This window comes from Nyctibius grandis, chromosome 6 (assembly GCF_013368605.1).
Source record: "Nyctibius grandis isolate bNycGra1 chromosome 6, bNycGra1.pri, whole genome shotgun sequence".
Lineage (NCBI taxonomy): Eukaryota > Metazoa > Chordata > Aves > Nyctibiiformes > Nyctibiidae > Nyctibius > Nyctibius grandis.
The window spans coordinates 38,393,877-38,414,585 of record NC_090663.1 but is presented as its reverse complement, the minus strand read 5'-3'; the positions used below and the strand labels follow the sequence as shown (position 1 = coordinate 38,414,585).

Sequence of the window (20,709 nt, the reverse complement as noted above, 5' to 3'; positions counted from 1 at the left end):
TGATAAATGGTTCTTCCAGAAAGCCACCGTTGAAGAACATAAACCTTAGATCCAGCTCTCAACCATCTCTTAGCCATCTCCATGAGGAGAGGTATGGTGATATTTCACTGTCTTTCCAAGTAGCATACACACGTATTTGAATATAGTATTAAATAAGTGACAAAAATTTGGTTTAGATTTCCTTCAGTAGGGAAGGAATGTATAAGGAACATACAAAATTACTCAAAAGGACGAAGTCTACCATGGCTAGGAACAGGAATGTGCTTATTATTTCACAGCAACATCTGTGTTAATACTGAGCTCTAAACATCGTCTTGTTGGTGATTCTTCATCTACCCTGATCTGATAAATCTTCCCATAAAATCTTTCATACCATAGCCCTGATTAAAGCCAGATGCTCAGTATAAGGGGGGAAGGGGAGGAATGATGACACAGGGAAGACAACCACTACCACCCAAAAGCAGCATAAGAGTTTAAGAAAACTCCAGATTTCACTCAAAAGTTGACACTACCTGTCAGAAACCATACTGAAGACAAAAACAGATTTTTTTTTTTTTTTGCTTAAGAATACTGATCGCGCAAGTTACATACAACAGCATCCCCTTCTTACAGATATTGGCCAAAAACTTACACATAAATATCAGACCAAAGCAGAAAGTTACCTTCCAAAAGTAAAGAGTCAACCAGCATTTATCCTCTGTTTAGTATGTTTATAGCAGTGGAGTTCTACAGCTTGTCAGAGTTACCAAATGACATCTCAGCTTGTTAGAAGCATCTTTCCTTGATAAACAAACACTTCACTGAGTTGAAATGCAGAAATATTTATTTTGGTTTCCTTCATTGGTTTTGAAAATTGTTTTGGTTTTATAAAACATAGAAATAGCCAACACTAAGCAAACATTTGAATTCCAATGTAACAAACTACTGCTCTAACAGTTGGATTTGTGTACCTTAATTGCACACATGTATGAAATTATGCTACAGAGTAGTGCATTACAATCACACACAAATCTTAGTGCAAACCTCGTTGTGCTTATATTTTACATATATCCATGTTTTCAAAAAACAGCAATGAATGCTAATGCAAAACCAACTCTGTTAAGGATAGCGAAAGACTTATGCTGTAATAAGGCTTCTTTCTGCTGATTTCTCAAACAAAAGGTAAGTAGTTATTTTATAATTTATCTGGGAATTATTTTTTTTTCCCTGAACAAATACCTATCCTGTGCCAACACACAGCTCTGTTGGCATATTAAATACTTCCAATTGCTGCAAAGCATCAGGCAAAAACATTCTACCTGACCTATTTTGCTATTCAGTGAAGAATAATCAGTGGCTCATACATAAAGCACAGAAAACTGAGAGGTTATGTCAGAAGCTCTTCTGCTTATAGAGGACCTGGCACATTTTAAAAAATGCATTTTAAATACACGTTCATTACAGGGAAACAAGTGGCTTGTACAGGTGCAATGTTTACCTGACTGTTAGCATTGCCCAGCCTCCTGAATGGTTTCGTTTTTAGGTCTCTAGTGTTCTGGCTGGAGTTAGCATCTGTTCACTTACAGGGCTGGCACCACTCTGAAGTTGTGTTAACATGGCAAAGGCTACACTTGCTGAATTAACTGCATCCACACTTTCAGTGCAGAACCACCATATGCAGACTTACTCTGAGGAACTTCTATTCATCAGTCTCCTTTGTGTGGACTTCTGACTTCTACCTTATAAAAGTACATCTCAGAACTGGCTGCAGATATAGAAGGGAGAAAAACCACTCAGATGCCTTGCCCCAGTTAATATTAGGACTAATGCAAGATGTGATACCAGCTATACGACCGTCGATTTTTTTTTGTTTTGGTGCTTGATTTGGGTTTTTTTGAACAGATTAAGTAATCCTCCTGAGGATGCAAGATACTTAGAGGCATTTTCAAACCTGCCAAATCCTTTGTGGAATTACAACTGCAAAATACACTGCAGACAACAAACATGCTGGCAATAAGAAAACCGTAGCTCCTTGGTGAAGGAGAGTCCTCGTTTTGGCCAAGGAAGTCTTAAATAACTTACATATAGTTACCATTTATAGTTAAGGCTCTTTTTGGAAGTTGTAGGTCACCATAAAAACAAGTACGCAACAGAACTTGACAGTAAGGCAGTGTTCCATTTCTTCAATGTTCCTATGGTAAGTACCCATTTTTGTACAAGGTAATGATTGCACAGTTTCCTTCCCTATGTTTGCTGTAGTCAAATTACAGATATGAAGGCCAACAGTAGACAGATAAGTGCCACTTTCCTCATTCCATTCTCAGTTACATTTTGGCGTTAGCATAGAGTTCATCTATCTGTGACTGGAAATATTTTCGTAGTTCTGGTCTCTTCGCCTTCAGTGTTGGTGTCAGCAGGCCATTTTCAATAGAAAACATTTCAGTGTGCAGAACGATGTCTTTGACCTGGAAAGTAAACAGTTACTAGCCAAGCTGTGTTCCTTGGAATAGACAAGGCTATTAAAAAGATTGCCCAGGTATCATAACAAAGCGCATCACTTTAAAGATTTTCCAAATGCAATCTAAAACCAGTTTCAGCAGAGTCATATTATATTGTTACAGAGAAGTTCAAAGAATTAGGTGTTCAGTTCTCATTAGCATCTTACCTGTTCAAATGACTTCAAACCAGATTCTTTCCCAATCCTCACCATGTCTTCCAGAATGTGTTTTTTGAGGTCCTGTGGATACAGGAATACACTGTATAGCTTGAAACAGTTGATGCAGAACAGCTAACTGTCTAGTTAGATATGACTCACCTTGTTTTTGCATAGCTCTTCATATGAGCCTTCAATTCCCTTTTTCTTGGCCCAGCTGCGCAAAGTCTCAGGATCAGGTACCACAATAGCTATCAAGAAGGACTAAAAAGGAATTTTTGTTAAGCTTTTTTTTTTTTTTTTTTTTTTTCTTTTCTTCTTTTTAAAGTCAACGCTTCAGTTCCTACACATTTCTTACTAGGCACTGTTAGGTTTTGGACAAAGCAGTTCTGATCCTGCTGTAAAGTCAGCAGATTTCTGCTACTTGAACACAGGAGTGCAGTTCAGAAGCTTGCACTTAAGAGAATTACTCTTGTTAAGACCCACACTTCAATTTACACTTTCAAAAACCTGGACATCTGGTTGTGTTGGGTTTTTTTATTTTTATTTTCCCTGCACACTGTTAGCAACTTATGTACAGTCATTAATACTCAGTTGAATTAATCCAACTCTACTACCTGATCTGAAACTAAATCCAGAAACATGTTATACAACTCTTAAAGTTGAAAGTGCATTTAGAACCAAAATGTGTAATGTTAAAATTTTTTAATATTTCAGTCCCAAAGTGTGGGGTGCGGGAAGGGAGGAAAGGAAAACACTTTTCTGCAGTCTCCTCTTGCGTTTGTTTTTAACATTACCTGAAGAATGCTTACCTGCAAACTCTCTCCATGGACAAACACCTGAGCAAGTGCTTCACATCTCAGATACACATTTTCTATTTTCTCTGGTGCTATGTACTCTCCCTGGGCTAGTTTAAATATGTGTTTTTTCCGGTCAATAATCTTCAATGTACCATTCTGTTGACAGAAATAACTTCCACTCAGAAGAGGCACTTCAAGTGAAAAACCAATTTACACAGCTTAAGCATACCACACTAGATCACGTAATGTACCAGAATTAAAACAGACAAAGAAGAGTTTGTTTCTATGTATTTCAACTTCAGGTATTACTGTGCAACTTCTGTTAAGCTTTCAACAACAGACCAGAAGTGCTACTGCCTGAATGCTGGTTTAATGCAAACTTAAATGCTGTGAATGATCCAGGACAGTTTATTCACATTTCAGTTAGATTAGGTACTACATTAAAATAGTGCTAGAGCCAGAGTACTGTCAAACTAATGTTACAGGAAAACAGGCTCTGCACCCATCTAACCTAAACTAGGGAAAGCCTCAGGACTGCTAATACTTTTTTAGCCCCAGGCACACACATTTATCTACAACAGTAATTATCCTCCTCCTAAAATTACTTATCTTTCACCTAATTCATTGTGTTCAATACCAAATATTTTCTATTTTATTTGTTAAATTACTGCTAATAACTACAGAAGTACATTTCAGCTATATAAGTTAACTTACTGGTAGCCATTTCCCAATATCTCCTGTATGAAGCCAGCCATCTTTGTCCAGAGCTTCTGCTGTTTTTTCTGGATCTTTCAAATAGCCACGAAATACACTTGGCCCTTTCACACACACCTGAAAACAGCCATTTGTTAGTGTATGCTACTACAAAGGGAAGTTAGCATTCATTGCAAATAGTGTTTGTTTTCTCCAGTGGTTCTCAGTAACCCCCACTTAAAAGACAAAAAGTTTATCCATTAGTAGAGAAATCTCTGCTCATGGTTTTTAGAGACGTAACATTTTCCATTGGTATAAAGTATAAGAAGCAATTGGAAGCATCTGTTCTCTTCCAGTCTCGCAGCAATGTTCCTACCTACTATTTGAATAATCTGAATTTATCAGAGGTAAGTTTATTTTTATTTATCTGAAGAAATTCTGCTGGATCCAGAAATATTACCCCTCAGCCTGGCAATGTGACAAGGGGCAATGGGCACAAGCTGAAACATGGGAAGTTCCATCTGAATATGAGGAGGAACTTCTTTACTTTGAGGGTGACAGAGCACTGGAACAGGCTGCCCAGGGAGGTTGTGGAGTCTCCTTGTCTGGAGATATTCAAAACCCACCTGGACATGACCCTGTGCAACATGCTCTAGGTGAACCTGCTTTGGCAGGGGGTTGGACTAGATCTCCAGAGGTCCCTTCCAACCCTTAACCATTCTGTGTGATTCTGTGTGTTCATTTCAGCTTTGGTAAGCCACAGGGGCATTGTGCTAAAACTAGTAATGAAAGAGCTACATATCAAGCAAGCACATGTTTGTTGTCCAAAAGTAAACCAGTTAGTACCTTAGGCCTTAGAGCACTCAAGACTTCTCTATAAAGGAAACCTGCAATTTCTTTAAATTGAAGGTTGTCTGTATTTGTGTACCAAGTAGAAAACTAAGAACAACTTCTCTGTATATAACTAGATGCATGGGGATTATTAGGATGAAAAAACCATGCTTCCAAAGTATGAGAAAAGGACCAACAAGATTAAAGGTTTATAGGTGAAGAGGCTTCCAGAGAATCAGGTCAGACCTTACAAGCTAAATTTAAACAATTAGTAGAGTATCTGTCAGTAAGAGAACATAAAAGTAAAGCAACTAGTCAGGAACACGGAGTAGAGCCTGAAGTATCCAGAGATGATCCCAGGTTTAAGTATTTTCTTCTCAACACCCAAGGCTGTGTAAGTTTTCTTTAGTGGGGAGAGGGGGGACACAGGACAGGACTCTCGTTATTTAAGGATCAGCAGGACAATAAAATACCTCTTTAGAAATGAGGAGAGGTAGGCAAGATAAACAAGACTGAAGCAAAACTTGAAGATGGCCACTGCACACAAATGTTGGGGAATCAGGAGTCCAAAAACCCTGAAAGCTCTACGCAAGAGTCCTCAGAAGCAACAAAGGATTCAAACCATCACACCAGCTTGGGAGTGGCTTGGCATGTGTGAGTGACAGGAGACAGGGATAGAAAATCCAGTTTTAAGTTAAGGCCAAATGGATAATAAATATCAATAGGGGCTGATAAAATACTAGGCCAACTATCAGTCTAGGGGATTAGTACAACTATAAAATGGGCAAAGAACTAGCTAAAGGATCTTCAGGCACTAATATCAGTTCTCAGACTGGAGGAAATTACTAACATAGTTCAGAGACCAATTCTTGAAAAACTCATCACAAATATATTCAGTGCTTACCTCAGCACAAAATATAGGCATGCTGGTGAACTACAGTACAATGATCAGGAGATGTTGTCAATATGAGGGAGATGAGAGTATTAGGGAGGGTTCTGATGACCTCGTAGAGACTGCACCAAACTCATGACCAAACCAAGGCCATGTTTTAAGAACCAAGTCATTTTTGCTATGAAACAGAGCTTATCTGGAAGGATATGACTAGAGGAGAACTCTCTATGTCCCAGTCAAGTCAAAGGCTGACTGATCAAACATTTCATTTTTTCATGGCTCCTACAATCATGGGATGGCAGTAGGTGACAGCTTTTCCCAGTAGAGACAGCAAACCATTTATCTGTATCCTGCTAACTGGCACTAACACCTCATCTGCATATGAGCATATATAATTCTATTCACAAATTTATCCTTTTTGGAACATGGATAACCAGCAAAAGTAAAAAGCAAGCCTGAGAGAACAGAGAATATTGAAAGCTTACTCTCAGAAAGGAGGACTAGGAGTGTTTAATCCAGCTGAAGAGCAGACAGACAATAAGGAGGAAGATCTATTTTAGGCAGAGGTTAATGAGAGCCAGTTCTATAGCTATGGGCTTCAGTTCTGTGAAACAAGTTACAACACTTATTTGTTAAATTCAGAATAGTTCACACTGAGGAAGTTAGGACTGAAAGACTAAGATGGTACCTGGCATATTAAGGGACTACCATATTTATTCAAGTCCAAAGTAACTCCTAATGCAGCAAACTTTCACAGTAAGTGCCAGCAAAACATTTTTAGAAGTTTGTTTAAAAACTACTTAACTGTTTCTCATTATGAGAATTTATACTCAGTTCCTCTAGCAGACCAAGCTTTAAAAGCGTATTTTTTTTGTGAAGTAAAGCAAAAATTGTTGAAGACTAAACATGGGGTCATATGCAAGACAGGAAAGAATCCTGACATTGCTCTCCACTTGCAAACAGTTTCCCACCCACAAGCCCAACAAAATCCTTAAGTATTTCTGGGAATTAAGGCCCAATGATTTGTCTCTAGTCTCATACAAATTACAACCAAAACAAATAAAGATTATATATTGTTCACATTCACAAATCAGTTACTTGCTTAAGCTACTTTTTGTTTATCCATTTCTCACCCCCCAACTGCCCCCAAAGCCTCTCGAAAGCATATGAAACACACCACTGTTAATTTGCTTTCAGGGTGTGTGTGCGTGGCGAGGGGGGGAAAAAATCACTACATGGACATCTGTTCAAAGTCTATACACAAAGTTCAAGCTGTGTATATCTTACTTGGAAAAAATACTGAAAAAGACAGCATATAGCATTACATACAAAGCTGAGTCCTCAAAGTGCAACTGTAAAACATACGTGTTCAATTTGGGCAGGCTGCAGAAAAGAGTTCAGAAGAATGTGCAGGCAGTTGTCACAAATCATTAGCAGCCTTCATAGCATTTTCTCTGTTTCTCTTAATGGTGTTCCAGCCACTTTAAATTACTTCATCTCACACACCACAAGCTGGGTAACAAGCTACGCACATCAGCTGTTCTCCAGCACTTGGCAGTGGCGGGGGCAGGGCGCAGAAGCCCTCCACTAGCATTTTACTGAAGGATAAATGCAGTATGAGCTACATGAGCTGGAAGATAGCATGTTGGTCATACAACCATAAATACATAGTAATCTGTTATCCCACAGTAAGCTGCTTTTTCTTCCCTCCAATACACTATTTTCAGTTTTGCTTCTGTGAATTGTTAGCTGACATTGCATGCAGGCAAGGCAGGCATCTTTGATTTTAGGTAGCAGCCCATGTTTAGCACTCCTACTAAACTCAGACCGTTACTTGTTATTTCAGGAACAAAAAAACATTCTCCAGGTTTTCATAAGAGGCTCATATTGAGCTTTTGAAGTTACTTACTTCACCCTCTCCTTTGGCAGCCAAGTAATTCATTTCCTGTACATCAACAAGCTTGATGATACTGCATGGCATGGGTGCTCCAACATGACCTATTAAATAGAGTAACACTTCAATAATAACCTGAACCGCTTTTCAGGCAGGTTCTTAAAGCAATAAGGTAGTTACATGCTAAAGTAAAAAAGATGGAAAATTGATTTCTGGTAATGTACTACACCAATACCAGTACAGTAATAGCTTAAATTTGCTGGGACTAAAATATTAAATCCTCAGATCTCCCTAGAATGTAACAAACTGCACCATGTACTCAGGCTTGCTTTTTCTTATAATCAGCATCTTCACTCTATGGACATACTTCAGTAGCGAAAGTTCCACTATAGTTTAAGTTATCAGTATTCTTTCAGTTAGGGAGCTAGAGATGTAACAGCTGACAGAAATGCAGACTGTTTGTTCCAACACCAAAAAATGCCATTTAAGTTTCCAGCACTGTGTTTATACACAGCAGATTCCTATTCTGTAAAAGTTATAAGGGTTGATACTATGACCTCCCCTCTCCTAAATCAACTTCAGCTGACAAGGACAAATCCTATTAAAAGTTTGTATTACTGAACATTCCTAGCTATTTAGGGGTAGAAACTTCAAGGGATCCCGTCAAAACTTTCTTACTTCACTTGAAGAAAAACAGAATCTTATGCTGCATGATAGGTGTACTGAAGACTAAATAATGTGATCAGGGACCTCTATACCATCCTGAAATTTAACAGACCATTACACACCATACCTGCTGTCCAGTCACCAGGCAGTGACAGTGAGCATCCAGCTGTGCATTCAGTCTGTCCATAACCTTCATAGAACTAGGACATGAAAGCAAAAGATTACTTAAAATTCTTACTTTTCAACATCCAGTTTCTTCATTAAAATGAAATTAATATTTTGCCTCTTTTTCTAGTTGTTTAAATTTGAGTTCAGCAAAATCCTCAGCATCTTCTAAAAAGAATATCACTATATTAGAGTTTTATCACAATGCACAATTTTAAGTGCTATATTCCACCTTCAGTTCCAATATTTCCTCAACATTTCACTCAATTTCACATGCTATGTGACACCTCTATAGATCAAAACAGAAAGCAGAGGGAGCAAGATGAACAAACAACAGAGGCACTAGCAATGACTTCGTTCACATCATTTAAGGACAGGTTTGCCCAAGACAGTCAGGAATGAAATCCCTACACCCCATCACAGCTCTGTGATTATTATACACATGACAGGCTTCCCTTTTCTGTGCAGAATGCGCTCCTACACCAGCACACTACTGAAGAGCTTCAAGAACTCACAGAAGCCTCACATATTTTAGAGTGGGTTTGTGTTTTCTATCATTGAAATTTATTTCAACACATTTGTTCCACCCTGTGCCATTGTTATTCAGATTTTTACCTCAAAGAGCATATACTTTGAAGAGGCTCTGAAGGTAATTGCAGTGTGTGCAATCTGATTCTCCACAGTGTCATCTTCAAAGCAACAACACTACAATATCATCATGTTGATTAGATTCTCTGCAGTACAGTTATGAACACTTCTGTAAGCAAGGCAAGCCCCAGAAGCTTAATCCAAGAACATTAATTATTGCTTACAGCACCACCACCCCTCCCCCCCCCCAAAAAAAAATCTTTTCCTTAAGACAGTTCAGCTGGTTACTTCAGTTATAATAAAGACTTTGGGATGAATACAGAAATCTCAGAGGACTGAGAAATAAACTCTGGAAAGGGGCATGCACTTGTGTAGTGTTGAAGAATGCCAGAAAGAGTTATCCATATAGTCAGACCACTAGAAATGCTCTAACACCAAAGCTGGAACCAGGTACCACAATCTTTGTTTTAGGATTAAGGCCAGGAAACTCACCTGACAGCCAAGAGCTGTTCTCAGGAAGGTCAGTACACTTGCAGATACAGGCGCTGCTCCTGTGACCATCAGCCTTACTTTTCCTCCCAAACTTGCCTACAACAGACACAAGATACTGTGGACACCAAAAATATTTTAGAGAGATTTCCAGAGTCTTTTTCCATCCCACCCTCAGCCACTATTCACGTACAGTGCCACCCACAAATGTTAGAGATTAAAGTTTAGTCTCCTATTGCAAGCTTTCTTGCAGGGTTTTTAATCTCATAAATGGCTGGAAGAAACGGTATCTCAAACATACAGTATCTACAAAGACTATGCTGTGGTGTCGCTGCAATGCAGACTCTGCCAAAAGTCTAAAGAGCTTAAGTCATGGCCTTACAGCAATAGCTTTATTTTTAACTGCCTTCTATCAGCTTCTCATACATCCTGAATGCTATAAAAAGCAGTCACAGGGGCACATTGTACAACCAAGGTTAGGGCCATATAAGTGAGTGCCAGATATAATAGCAAGCATAACTTACTAGTGACCAACAGTGAGGAGACAGTAGGGGCTACAGGTGGCACCAAGTCACATTTACCATTCCTCCTTCAGAAGGACAGTTTGCTTTCAAAGTGGTAGGCGAGAGAAGCACCAGACTGTTTTAGAGAAACCTCCCTAATACAGTTAGCTGATATTATTAGAACAAAGGGAATTGAAAAGTGAAGTTGGAAATAAGAAAGTTTTGGGTTTTATTCTGAGTAGCCAGGTAGTCTTTAATCAGTGATGAAAGCCATACCAGATTATAACCAGATTATAACATGAAATTCAACAACTGCAAACTGATGCCTGTAAACTAGTAAGTAGATAGGATATATAGTGATGCTTCACGCTTCCAATATTGAAAACGCATGTCAAACTGCTGTTCTGTAACACAGTAAGCACATTTGGAGCTCTGTTCTCAAAGTAATCATGAGCAAATAAATAATGTGATAAAAAAGTTCCAATATCCACCATACAAAGACTCTTAGACTCAGAGGCTTTCAAGCATACCTGTATTTTGCGGAAGATTACTTTATCCCAGAAACTGTTATTTCTAACTATACCACTTCTGAGTTCTGCTTCTTTCCTCTTGGAAGCAAAATCCAGCATCCACCTCTTTAATGAAGTATCTGCCTGTCCAAAAATCTATTAAGAAAAATGATCCGTGGTTAGAAGCCTCACAGACTACCATTCCCTTTCTTACAGAAGCATGCAGAGAGACTCTTAACAGTGAAAACCAAATAAGTTAAACAACCTTTGTTGGTAAGCATCTTAATTCTGGTAAGAAATACTTGTGGATTTTGATTTTGGCCTCTTTACCTCAGTTCAAGAGGTGTCCACTAAAATTAGCACGTAATGAATTCTTGTTTCCCATCCAGCTGTGTGATGCTTTTTCAATGTATAGTTTCTTCATTAAAATATATCAATGAAAGTGGATGTTTTACTTTTCTATTCCAGTTTAATCAAAAGCCAAATTAGGTATAATCCTCAGCATATTCTAAAGAGCACATCATCATAATATGTGAAGTAACACAGGGTTTTCTGAGGAGATGCAGATCCCTTCAGAAATACCAGAGATCTGCCTTGCATATATATTGCATATTGCTTTTTAGATCACTTTTCAAAGGCTCCTTCTGGTTGTTCTCAGCAAGTCAGAGCAGACTCAACAGCAGACCACAGATTAGTATACTCACTTGGAAAGAGACAGACCCAGCAGCTCTTCAGCATTAGGCTCCCCCTCCAGCCAATTTCCCACTGAACTTCACATGCTAAGCTACTGCAAGGCTGAGTGAGGTTGAAACAGGCCATAGAACTGTGAAAGCCTCAGGGTACCAGAGTCAAGCAGCAAGACATCATGAAATAAGAGAGTCCCAAGCTTTGGCTCCATTTCTCAAATTCCATTACAGAATGCATAAGCAGAATGAGGGGCTAAGCTTTAAGCACCACAGGCAGGGCTTAGAATTTCCTTCCCTCCAGACATATCAGAGTTGCAGTATTTGTTCCCAGGGACAAAGAGAACCCTGTATTACTTGCTGTTCCTCTAGTCTCATGATTAGAGCAGTGTCCTAGCTAAGACAGCACAGGCAGATCTGTCATTTCTTTGGCAGTCACAGGACTTTTGTATCCTTCAACTCCTCTGGTTGTATCCTAAGAAGTCAGTCATCCACATGCAAAAGGACGATTTAAAATCTTAAGTTCAAGAAAGAATCTACTTCTGAATTCCTGTCTCGGATGACCCTAAGCAAGCAAGCAAGCAGCAAGCACAGGAGAGACTGAGGCTCCTGACACACCCTCTCTCCAGCACTCCTGACTGGCTGGTTTATAGTTCTCCCTGCTAGAGCACACTGGCTGCTGTGTAGGAAACTTGTATGCATCCATGCAAACATAGCCAACACCTGACCTTGGTTTGCAAATTCCAGTCCATGAGTCAGATGCTAAAAGCGTGGCATGCAGATGCTAAGCCTCAAGTTCATGTTGTAGACTGGACTTAAATAACTTGCTCAGAGCAAAACAGTAAGTCATTAATCAAGCTAGAGAGAACCAGGTCCCCTAGTCAGTCTTTTCAACACTAGTATTTGCTGCCTGAAAGTGTTTTAATACAACCAGTACTACTCCCTACACTTTCATCTCTATTTTAGAAACACACTAATTTGTTAGCATGCTGATTTAACATCCCAGAGCACAGTTTCTCCTACCATGTCAGCACAGACTGCATTAAGTCTCTTAAAACCCTGCACAGGTCTAGACTCATGCCTGGAGACTTACCTTGTCAAACATTCTGTTCAACAGTCTTGGTACGACAGGAAATACAGTTGGCTGCAGTGTTTTTAGGTCATCCATAAGTAGTCTGATATCCCCTTGAAAGAATCCTATCCGAGCTCCGTGGCACAGAACCACACACTGTTAGAAAAAAGTAAAAATGCCCAAAACCACAGCATAAATAATGTGTTATAGCTACATATGTATGACAATTCTATGCAGAGTGGACAGTGCAGTATCCACCTTAAATCCGCTTAGCTTCTGGACAAGTTCTACAGCATTCTCAGACTATAGGATGGGACTGGAAAGACCAAGTAGCAAAACACACCTGGTGTACACAGGCCAAGGACTTTAACAGAATGAGACAGCACAAAAGCCCCTATCCAAAAAGGGGCAGTTGGCCAAATAAGGCGATGACAGCAACTCAGAGGTAGCAAGATACTGAAAAGCAGAACTTCCCTATTTTAAGTATTTAACAGCGTTATTTAAAAATACTAGAACTTTCTTTGTTCCCTGCTATACACAAAAAGAAAGTCAGCAGATGGTATGTGCTGGTCCAGCAGAGATTTCTGCCTTGTGCTACTTGCTTTTCATTCTCTTGCACTTTGGTTTTCCTTTGTTTCACAAGACTGACGCAGACAGATTTGTTGTTAGGTGATCAAGACACTCTTCGAAGATTCTAGCAGGGCCACTGAGTATTTTTGTATCACTTCAGACCTACACCAAGGAAGGCAGACTTAATCTTGTCATGTTCTATATTCTGTTAGTCTAGAAGCTCCACTCCCCACACCTATAAACCCCTTTTCTTCGGGTTTTATTTATTCTTCTTAATAACACCCCTACTACTTTTCTTGTGTTTCTGTATACCTACTTGTTTTTATTTCATCTGCTTCCTCCATAACACCTCTTCCTTCATTCCCTGCCATCCATTCTCATCTTTTCTGCACACAAGACATTCTAAAGTATCACTTCTCCCTTTCACCTGTACTCTTCCACCATCTGCTAAAAAGCTGCAAATACATGAGTCCAGATGGAGTGAGCAGCAACTGCCTTTGCTCGGTGGGAACATGTCTGTCCTGCCAAGTTCACAGAATCACAGAATGTTAGGGATTGGAAGGGACCTCGAAAGATCATCTAGTCCAATCCCCCTGCCGGAGCAGGATTGCCTAGACCATATCACACAGGAATGCCTCCAGGCGGGTTTTGAATGTCTCCAGAGAAGGAGACTCCACAACCTCTCTGGGCAGCCTGTTCCAGTGTTCGGTCACCCTCACCGTAAAGAAGTTTTTCCTCATATTTATGTGGAACCTCCTGTGTTCCAGCTTGCACCCATTGCCCCTTGTCCTGTCAAGGGATGTCACTGAGAAGAGCCTGGCTCCATCCTCATGACTCTTGCCCTTTACATATTTAAAAACATTAATGAGGTCACCCCTCAGTCTCCTCTTCTCCAAGCTAAAGAGACCCAGCTCCCTCAGCCTCTCCTCATAAGGGAGATGTTCCACTCCCTTAATCATCTTCATGGCTCTGCGCTGGACTCTCTCTAGCAGTTCCCTGTCCTTCTTGAACTGAGGGGCCCAGAACTCGACACAATATTCCAGATGCAGCCTCACCAGGGCAGAGTAGAGGAGGAGGAGAACCTCTCTCAACCTGCTAACCACACCCCCTCTAATACACCCCAGGATGCCATTGGCCTTCTTGGCCACAAGGGCACACTGCTGGCTCATGGTCATCCTGCTGTCCACTAGGACCCCCAGGTCCCTTTCCCCTACGCTGCTCTCCAACAGGTCTGTCCCCAACTTGTACTGGTACATGGGGTTGTTCTTGCCCAGATGCAGGACTCTACACTTGCCCTTGTTATATTTCATTAAATTTCTCCCCGCCCAACTCTCCAGCCTGTCTAGGTCTCTCTGAAAGGCTGCGCAGCCTTCCGGTGGGTCAGCCACTCCTCCCAGTTTGGTGTCATCAGCGAACTTGCTGACAGTGCACTCTATTCCCTCATTCAAGTCATTAATGAATATATTGAATAGAACTGGTCCCAGTACCGACCCTTGAGGGACTCTGCTAGACACAGGCCTCCAACTAGACTCTGTCCCACTGACCACTACTCTCTGGCTTCTTTCCTTCAGCCAGTTCACAATCCACCTCACTACCCCATCATCCAGACCACACTTCCTCAGTTTAGCTGCGAGGATGCTGTGGGAGACCGTGTCAAACACTTTACTGAAATCGAGATAGACCACATCCACAGCTTTACCATCATCTATCCACTGGGTTACGTCCTCATAAAAGGCTATCAAGTTGGTTAAGCATGACTTCCCCTTGGTGAAGCCATGCTGAGTGCCCCTAATGATCCCCCTATCCTTGATGTGCCTAGAGACAGCACCAAGGACAAGTTTTTCCATCACCTTTCCAGGGATGGAGGTGAGGCTGATCGGTCTATAGTTACCCGGGTCCTCCTTCTTGCCCTTTTTGAAGACTGGAGTGACATTCGCTTTCCTCCAGTCCTCAGGCACCTCTCCCGTTGCCCACGACTTAGCAAAGATGATGGAGAGTGGCCTAGCAATGACTTCCGCCAGCTCCCTCAGCACCCGCGGGTGCATCCCATCAGGGCCCATGGATTTATGGACGTCCAGGTTGCTTAATTGGTCCCTGACCCAGCCCTCATCTACCAAGACAGATTCCTCCTCTATCCTGACTTCTTCTGGGGCCGCAGGGGTCCGGGGCTCCTCAGGACAGCCTCCGGCAGTATAGACAGAGGCAAAGAAGGCATTCAGTAACTCCGCCTTCTTTTTATCCTCTGTCTCCAGGGCCCCCACCTCATTCATCAGTGGGCCTACATTGCCTCTAGTGTTGGCTTTACCTGCAATGTATTTGAAGAAGCCCTTTCTGTTGTCCTTGACCTCTCTTGCAAGGTTTAATTCCAAGGAGGCCTTAGCTTTCCTAGTTGCCTCCCTACATCCTCTGACAACAGACTTATATTCCTCCCAAGTGGCCAGCCCCTCCTTCCATGATCTGTACACCCTCTTCTTCCACTTGAGTTTGCCCAGCAGTTCCCTGTTTAACCATGCAGGTCTCCTGGTACCCTTCCTTGACTTCCTACCTGCTGGGATGCTCTGGTCTTGAGCTCGGAAGAAGCAGTCCTTGAATGCTAACCAACTATCTTGGGCCCCCTTACCTTCTAGTACCCTGTCCCATGGGATTTCCCCTAGCAATTGCTTGAAAAGGCCGAAGTTGGCCCTTCTGAAGTCCAGGGTTGTGATTCTGCTAGCTATTCTGTTCCTGCCACATAAGATCCTGAACTCTACCATCTCATGGTCACTACAACCAAGGCTGCCCTCAACCTTCACCTCTTCAACCAGACCCTCCTTGTTAGGGAGGATCAGATCCAGCAGTGCTCCTCTCCTAGTTGGCTCATCCACCATTTGCATCAGAAAGTTATCATCAATGCACTGGAGGAACCTCCTGGACTGAGGATGGCTGGCTGAGTAGGCCTCCCAGCAAATATCAGGGTAGTTGAAATCCCCCACGACAACCAGGCCCTGCAATTGCGAGACTGCTCTCAGCTGCCTGTAGAAGGCCTCATCACCCTCCTCATCCTGATCCGGTGGCCTGTAATAGACACCCACAACAGTATCACCCCTGCCAGCCTGCCCCTGAATTCGCACCCACAAACTCTCAACTCGCTCCTGATCCGCCCCTGGACAGAACTCAATACATTCTAGTTGCTCACTCACATAAAGAGCAACTCCACCACCTCTCCTTAGTGGCCTGTCTTTCCTGAACAGGACATAGCCATCCATGACCACATTCCAGTCATGCAAGGTGTCCCACCAAGTCTCTGTAATTGCCACTAAATCATAGCCCCCCGACCGAACACGGATTTCTAACTCCTCCTGTTTATTCCCCATGCTGCGTGCATTGGTGTACAGGCATTTCACTTACCCTCTAGCTTCCTTAGGAAGCCAAAAATCAGCAAACATGAACTTTAGGAACATGGGCAGACTCTAAAGATTGCTTCTCACAGAGCCTGTGTTCATACCTACCCCAAACAGTAACAAATTTTTTCTCCTTTCTACCAAAGGTGTTCTTGCTTAATCTCCTTATGTAAATATACAGGTAAACACCTACTTCGTAAAGGCCTCAAACAGCAGAGGAATACTGAGATCCAAACACTTATTTTATCCTTTAGAACACAAGTTCCCATCCTGTTTCTACTGCATGATCAAGAGCAGAGCCTGTACCTTCTAGTGCAAGGCAGGCATCAGTAAAACACACACTGAAGCGTAACTGGTAGCCAGGTTACCAGGAGAAGAGTGAGTGCTGAAAGCCTAAGGGCACCAGTGCACCTCAGTTAAGCTCTATTCCCAATCTTCATAACATACATATATACAGACACATATGCATATATACATTTTAATCTATGTGTATATAGGCATACTTTTTTGGTAGAAAGCTCAGGACTCCTAACTGAAATCACAGGACAATTTCTGTCTCCATGTGCCTTTTCACACTTGCATGGAGGCTGTTTATTTCTCTACATAAACTGGGACATGACTACCTTTCAACATTCCTATTTGCAATCTCACTTGAGGGAAAGAAGTTAATTAAACTTCAATAAGTATGGTAATTAAATATCAGTGCCTCTACTGTATGTAAGAAGTTTGAGGAAATTGCATCCTTTCAATACTACATACCACCTAACTATGGGCTCAGAGGTCCTTATTAAGACTGCCAGTATTCAGACAACCTGAGCCCCCACATCCTCAAAAATGAAGCCCCAGGTTTTACTATATGGCAAAACAAGCTATCCGAGGGAACTTCAAAGTTTGTCATTAAATGTATTAAAAGCCATTTTCATTTCCTGGAAGAGTACTCCACTGAAACAAAATCCCTGTCTTTTATTGAAGTTCCTTGGAAGCAATGGTAAGTTTAACCAACTTAAAATTAGTTTTGTGTAAGCAGGCAGGATGCCACATTATAAAATAAAATTTTTAAAGTTTGCAGACTAAAGAATGGCATGGATTTTTAATAGTGCACTGATTACATTAGAGGGAATTTCTGGGCTGTGTACATGTGCTAAGGGATTGTCTCATGTTCTAGTAAACTAGTGTCTTATTAACCCTAGCTCTAAGGTTAATGTTTATATTTCATCGTGAAAACCAGTTGTCTAGTACTCACTGGATATTGTTTATGGGATATTGTTTTCCTGAACCTTACCTCAGTCTTTCATACACATGTGCAAGAGTCAAAAAGGAACAGCATATATCACTGGCATTCAAAAGACATGCTTCTCAATAGTTCACTACAACAAACAGATGCTTACCTCAACGATTCTCTCAAACATATGAGCCAAGGGCAGGAATGATATCAGAACATCATCAGAGGAAGGCATAAATGTTTTCTGAAAGTGTTAGTAAAATTAGATTTAATTCTCATTGATTCTCTATTTTGCCTTAGTCAAACACAACAATGAAATCTAGTGTTTTAAACTCTAGAGCACAGCCCTTGCTTCAGTTTTGTTTGTAATGAAGCTGCATTGTCTTTCTTTCATTAAGAAGATTACAGCAATGACTTCTAGCATGAGTAAACACACATTGCAGGAATGGTAGTCTTTTACAGTTGAGTACAGTAACCATAACCTAATTCATATGATTAGGAATAGAAACAAATTCTGAGAGAAACCACAGAAAATTCCATTATATACATTGGGAGAGAGGGGGAACAAAAAAAAAAAAAAAAAGGTTAAAGTAGTATGCCTTAGGGGTTTAAAAAATACACACTTTCATCTTAGATCAGAAAGTTTGCTTATCCAATTTACCATAAGGTTGATATCAAAAGTACCTTACATGATCTAATTGTGAGACCAGTTGGTTAATTTAAAAACAATCTCTATGCAGAATGCTTGGCAAAATAAGCACAACTGTATTTTTAATTACATCCATATGTGTTAGAACAGTCTTCTTAGCTAGCCTGCAGATGAACTGTCTACTGTAGAACTACTGTAGACTAAAAGTTAACACTATATCAAGTAAAAATACAGTTGTGCTTCTTGCTCATTTATGCAAGGGCTTTAATTATTTTGGGGGGTTAAAATACATTATAGCTTCTCCCATCTTTAGTGGAAAAGGTTAGCCTCTACACAAACCCTCTGATACAGAGCTTGCACTAATGACAAACACTATAAGCCCTTGGCAGAATGTAATGTAGATCCACATCAGGATCTTTATAACATTTTGCTTGGATCAGACCAAATTGTAAGTCTGTCAGGTTCTTGACCCTAACAGAAGAAACAAGTAAACACTGACTTCTGACCTAGCACGGGCAGAGTGCTGTCAAGTTACATTTTCACTTGGATCTTACTAAAAGTTAAGACCAAAGGTTGGTTTTACTCCTGATGTTCTTCCCTTCAGGCAAATCCACAATGTTAACCTTTGCGGTTTACCTCTGTAGTTTTCACAAAAGCTGAAGCATTGCTGACTATGTTTTGATGAGTGATCATTGCTCCTTTGGGGTCTCCTAAGGAAGAAGCACACCAGGATGCAACAGTGAAATTTTTAGATCCTTTAAGTTACCAAGCAGTGGTAAAACTAACCTAATAGCATTTCAATCAATCAGCCCCTTCTTCAATATTAATACCTTTCTTTGTGTATCAATTAAACAAAGGCAGAGAACTTGCTAACACAGTTTCAAGAATAGCTGGTAACAGTTAAGTGGTAAGTTCATGTTGAAGCCCTCAAATTTCATAAGGAGAGCAAATCCTTAAGAAATTGTCACGTTTCTTGGATAAGTTTCTCATTCAAAATACAACACTTCTGTGAAGATGCAGCTATCAAACCCAGACTAATTTCCATTCTCACATCTGCTTTAAAAACATAGCTTGTCATTGTACTCTTCCCTCTTGCTCCCTGCCAGTGTTGGATATTAACTCGCAAGTGTCAAGCATGGGACATCTAGACAGTACTCTTTCTGTTTTGGTCTTACAGCAAGGTTGCACAGAGGTAAGGAACAAGTTTTGCTGATACAATGAAAAAAAAACAAAAAAAAACAAAAAAAAAAACCTATGGAAGAATTGCAAGTCTGAAGTCTGATGCAGAGCCCGTATAATGGAAACACAGGTTCAGTACTTGTTCCCAAGCCCAAAAATGTAACATCTCCGCCCCCCCAATACTGCAAGTCTGTACTGATCAATGGGGGGGAAAAAAAAAAAAAATATCAAAGGAAGCCTTACCACGGAACTTCCCCAGCTACTACTTGCCAAAAAGATGCAGCAGCAGGGGAGAGTCTTGAAAAAAAAAAAGTAGGAGGGCTTCTGAATTAATTTTGCACATACAAGATAATAAATTCTGCATAATGTAATGAGGTGTACCTGTCGTCCCACTGGTGAAACAGATGACTGCTAGATCTTCTGGCTTTGGAGGCTATGAGAGTTAAGAGAGTATTAGTATGGTTAAGATAGCAAGGAAAAAGATTTTCTTGGACAAAACATTGAAATACTAGTGTTACTTTTGAGCTATGGGAGATAGGGAGGTTTGCTAGTTTGATCTATAGAATGCTATCCAGCTTCAGATTAAGTAACTTGATCTAATTTCATACTTACCATAGGTTTTTGCCTGTGTGCTCTTCCCAGCTCCTGCAGAAAGGAGAGAAAGGGGAGAGACAGTTTAGACATGAGCACATAACGTTTTTTGCTTTAGATTTATCAAACATTACCAAACATCATAATATTCCCATTATTTAGACTGTCTGTTAAGGCATTTAAACTTATAAAAGGGTAACAAAGGCTTTAAAGGATGTTTTAAAGATATATAGAATAACTACAATATTCTACAAATACAAAAGTGATAACTAATATAGAACTCAGGTTTTTTTTCAGCTAGTAAACCACAAGTCACTCACTAGAGAAGCTCAAGGTTAAGCAGTGTTATGACAAGCCACAGCAGCAATCAATTCTATACCTCATGCAGAAGATATGTGCCACTGACAACCATTGAACAGATATGAAGCAAGATTCAAGACTGAGTTTCCCCATGAAGGGTCATTGGTGGTTTGTACTACTTTTATACTGAAGAACAGAGAGCACAAGATTCTCTCCTGCAGAACCTCTTCTCCTTCCCTTTCCCTCCTTACGATTAATCAGGCCTGACCATTAATGATGCCATGGTTCTTTAAGCAGAAGTGAATCGATACCAAGATCCTTTTATCATCAAGGATATAGTGATTAAGAGGAAAGATTTGAAAGCTAATGTTCAGTATCTATGAGCTTTAAAATTTCAAATC

General features: G+C 40.5%; 1 protein-coding gene across 2 annotated transcripts in view; it reads right to left on the bottom strand.

The window, feature by feature from the left end:
• Nucleotides 1-805: 805 nt before the first annotated feature.
• The window catches only part of ACSL1 (acyl-CoA synthetase long chain family member 1), a 43,842-nt gene continuing 23,938 nt past the window's right edge, over nt 806-20,709 (bottom strand). For both annotated transcript variants that reach the window (XM_068402694.1, XM_068402693.1), the window contains 14 exons: nt 20,030-20,062; nt 19,799-19,850; nt 18,875-18,948; nt 17,756-17,833; nt 12,439-12,573; nt 10,684-10,818; nt 9,654-9,749; nt 8,536-8,608; nt 7,758-7,846; nt 4,147-4,263; nt 3,445-3,588; nt 2,795-2,896; nt 2,645-2,716; nt 806-2,444 (listed from right to left, as the gene is read on the bottom strand). In XM_068402694.1, coding sequence (XP_068258795.1) covers nt 2,304-2,444; nt 2,645-2,716; nt 2,795-2,896; nt 3,445-3,588; nt 4,147-4,263; nt 7,758-7,846; nt 8,536-8,608; nt 9,654-9,749; nt 10,684-10,818; nt 12,439-12,573; nt 17,756-17,833; nt 18,875-18,948; nt 19,799-19,850; nt 20,030-20,062 — 1,341 coding nt within the window. In that variant the 3' untranslated portion in view covers nt 806-2,303. The remainder of the gene's footprint in view (nt 2,445-2,644; nt 2,717-2,794; nt 2,897-3,444; nt 3,589-4,146; nt 4,264-7,757; nt 7,847-8,535; nt 8,609-9,653; nt 9,750-10,683; nt 10,819-12,438; nt 12,574-17,755; nt 17,834-18,874; nt 18,949-19,798; nt 19,851-20,029; nt 20,063-20,709) is intronic.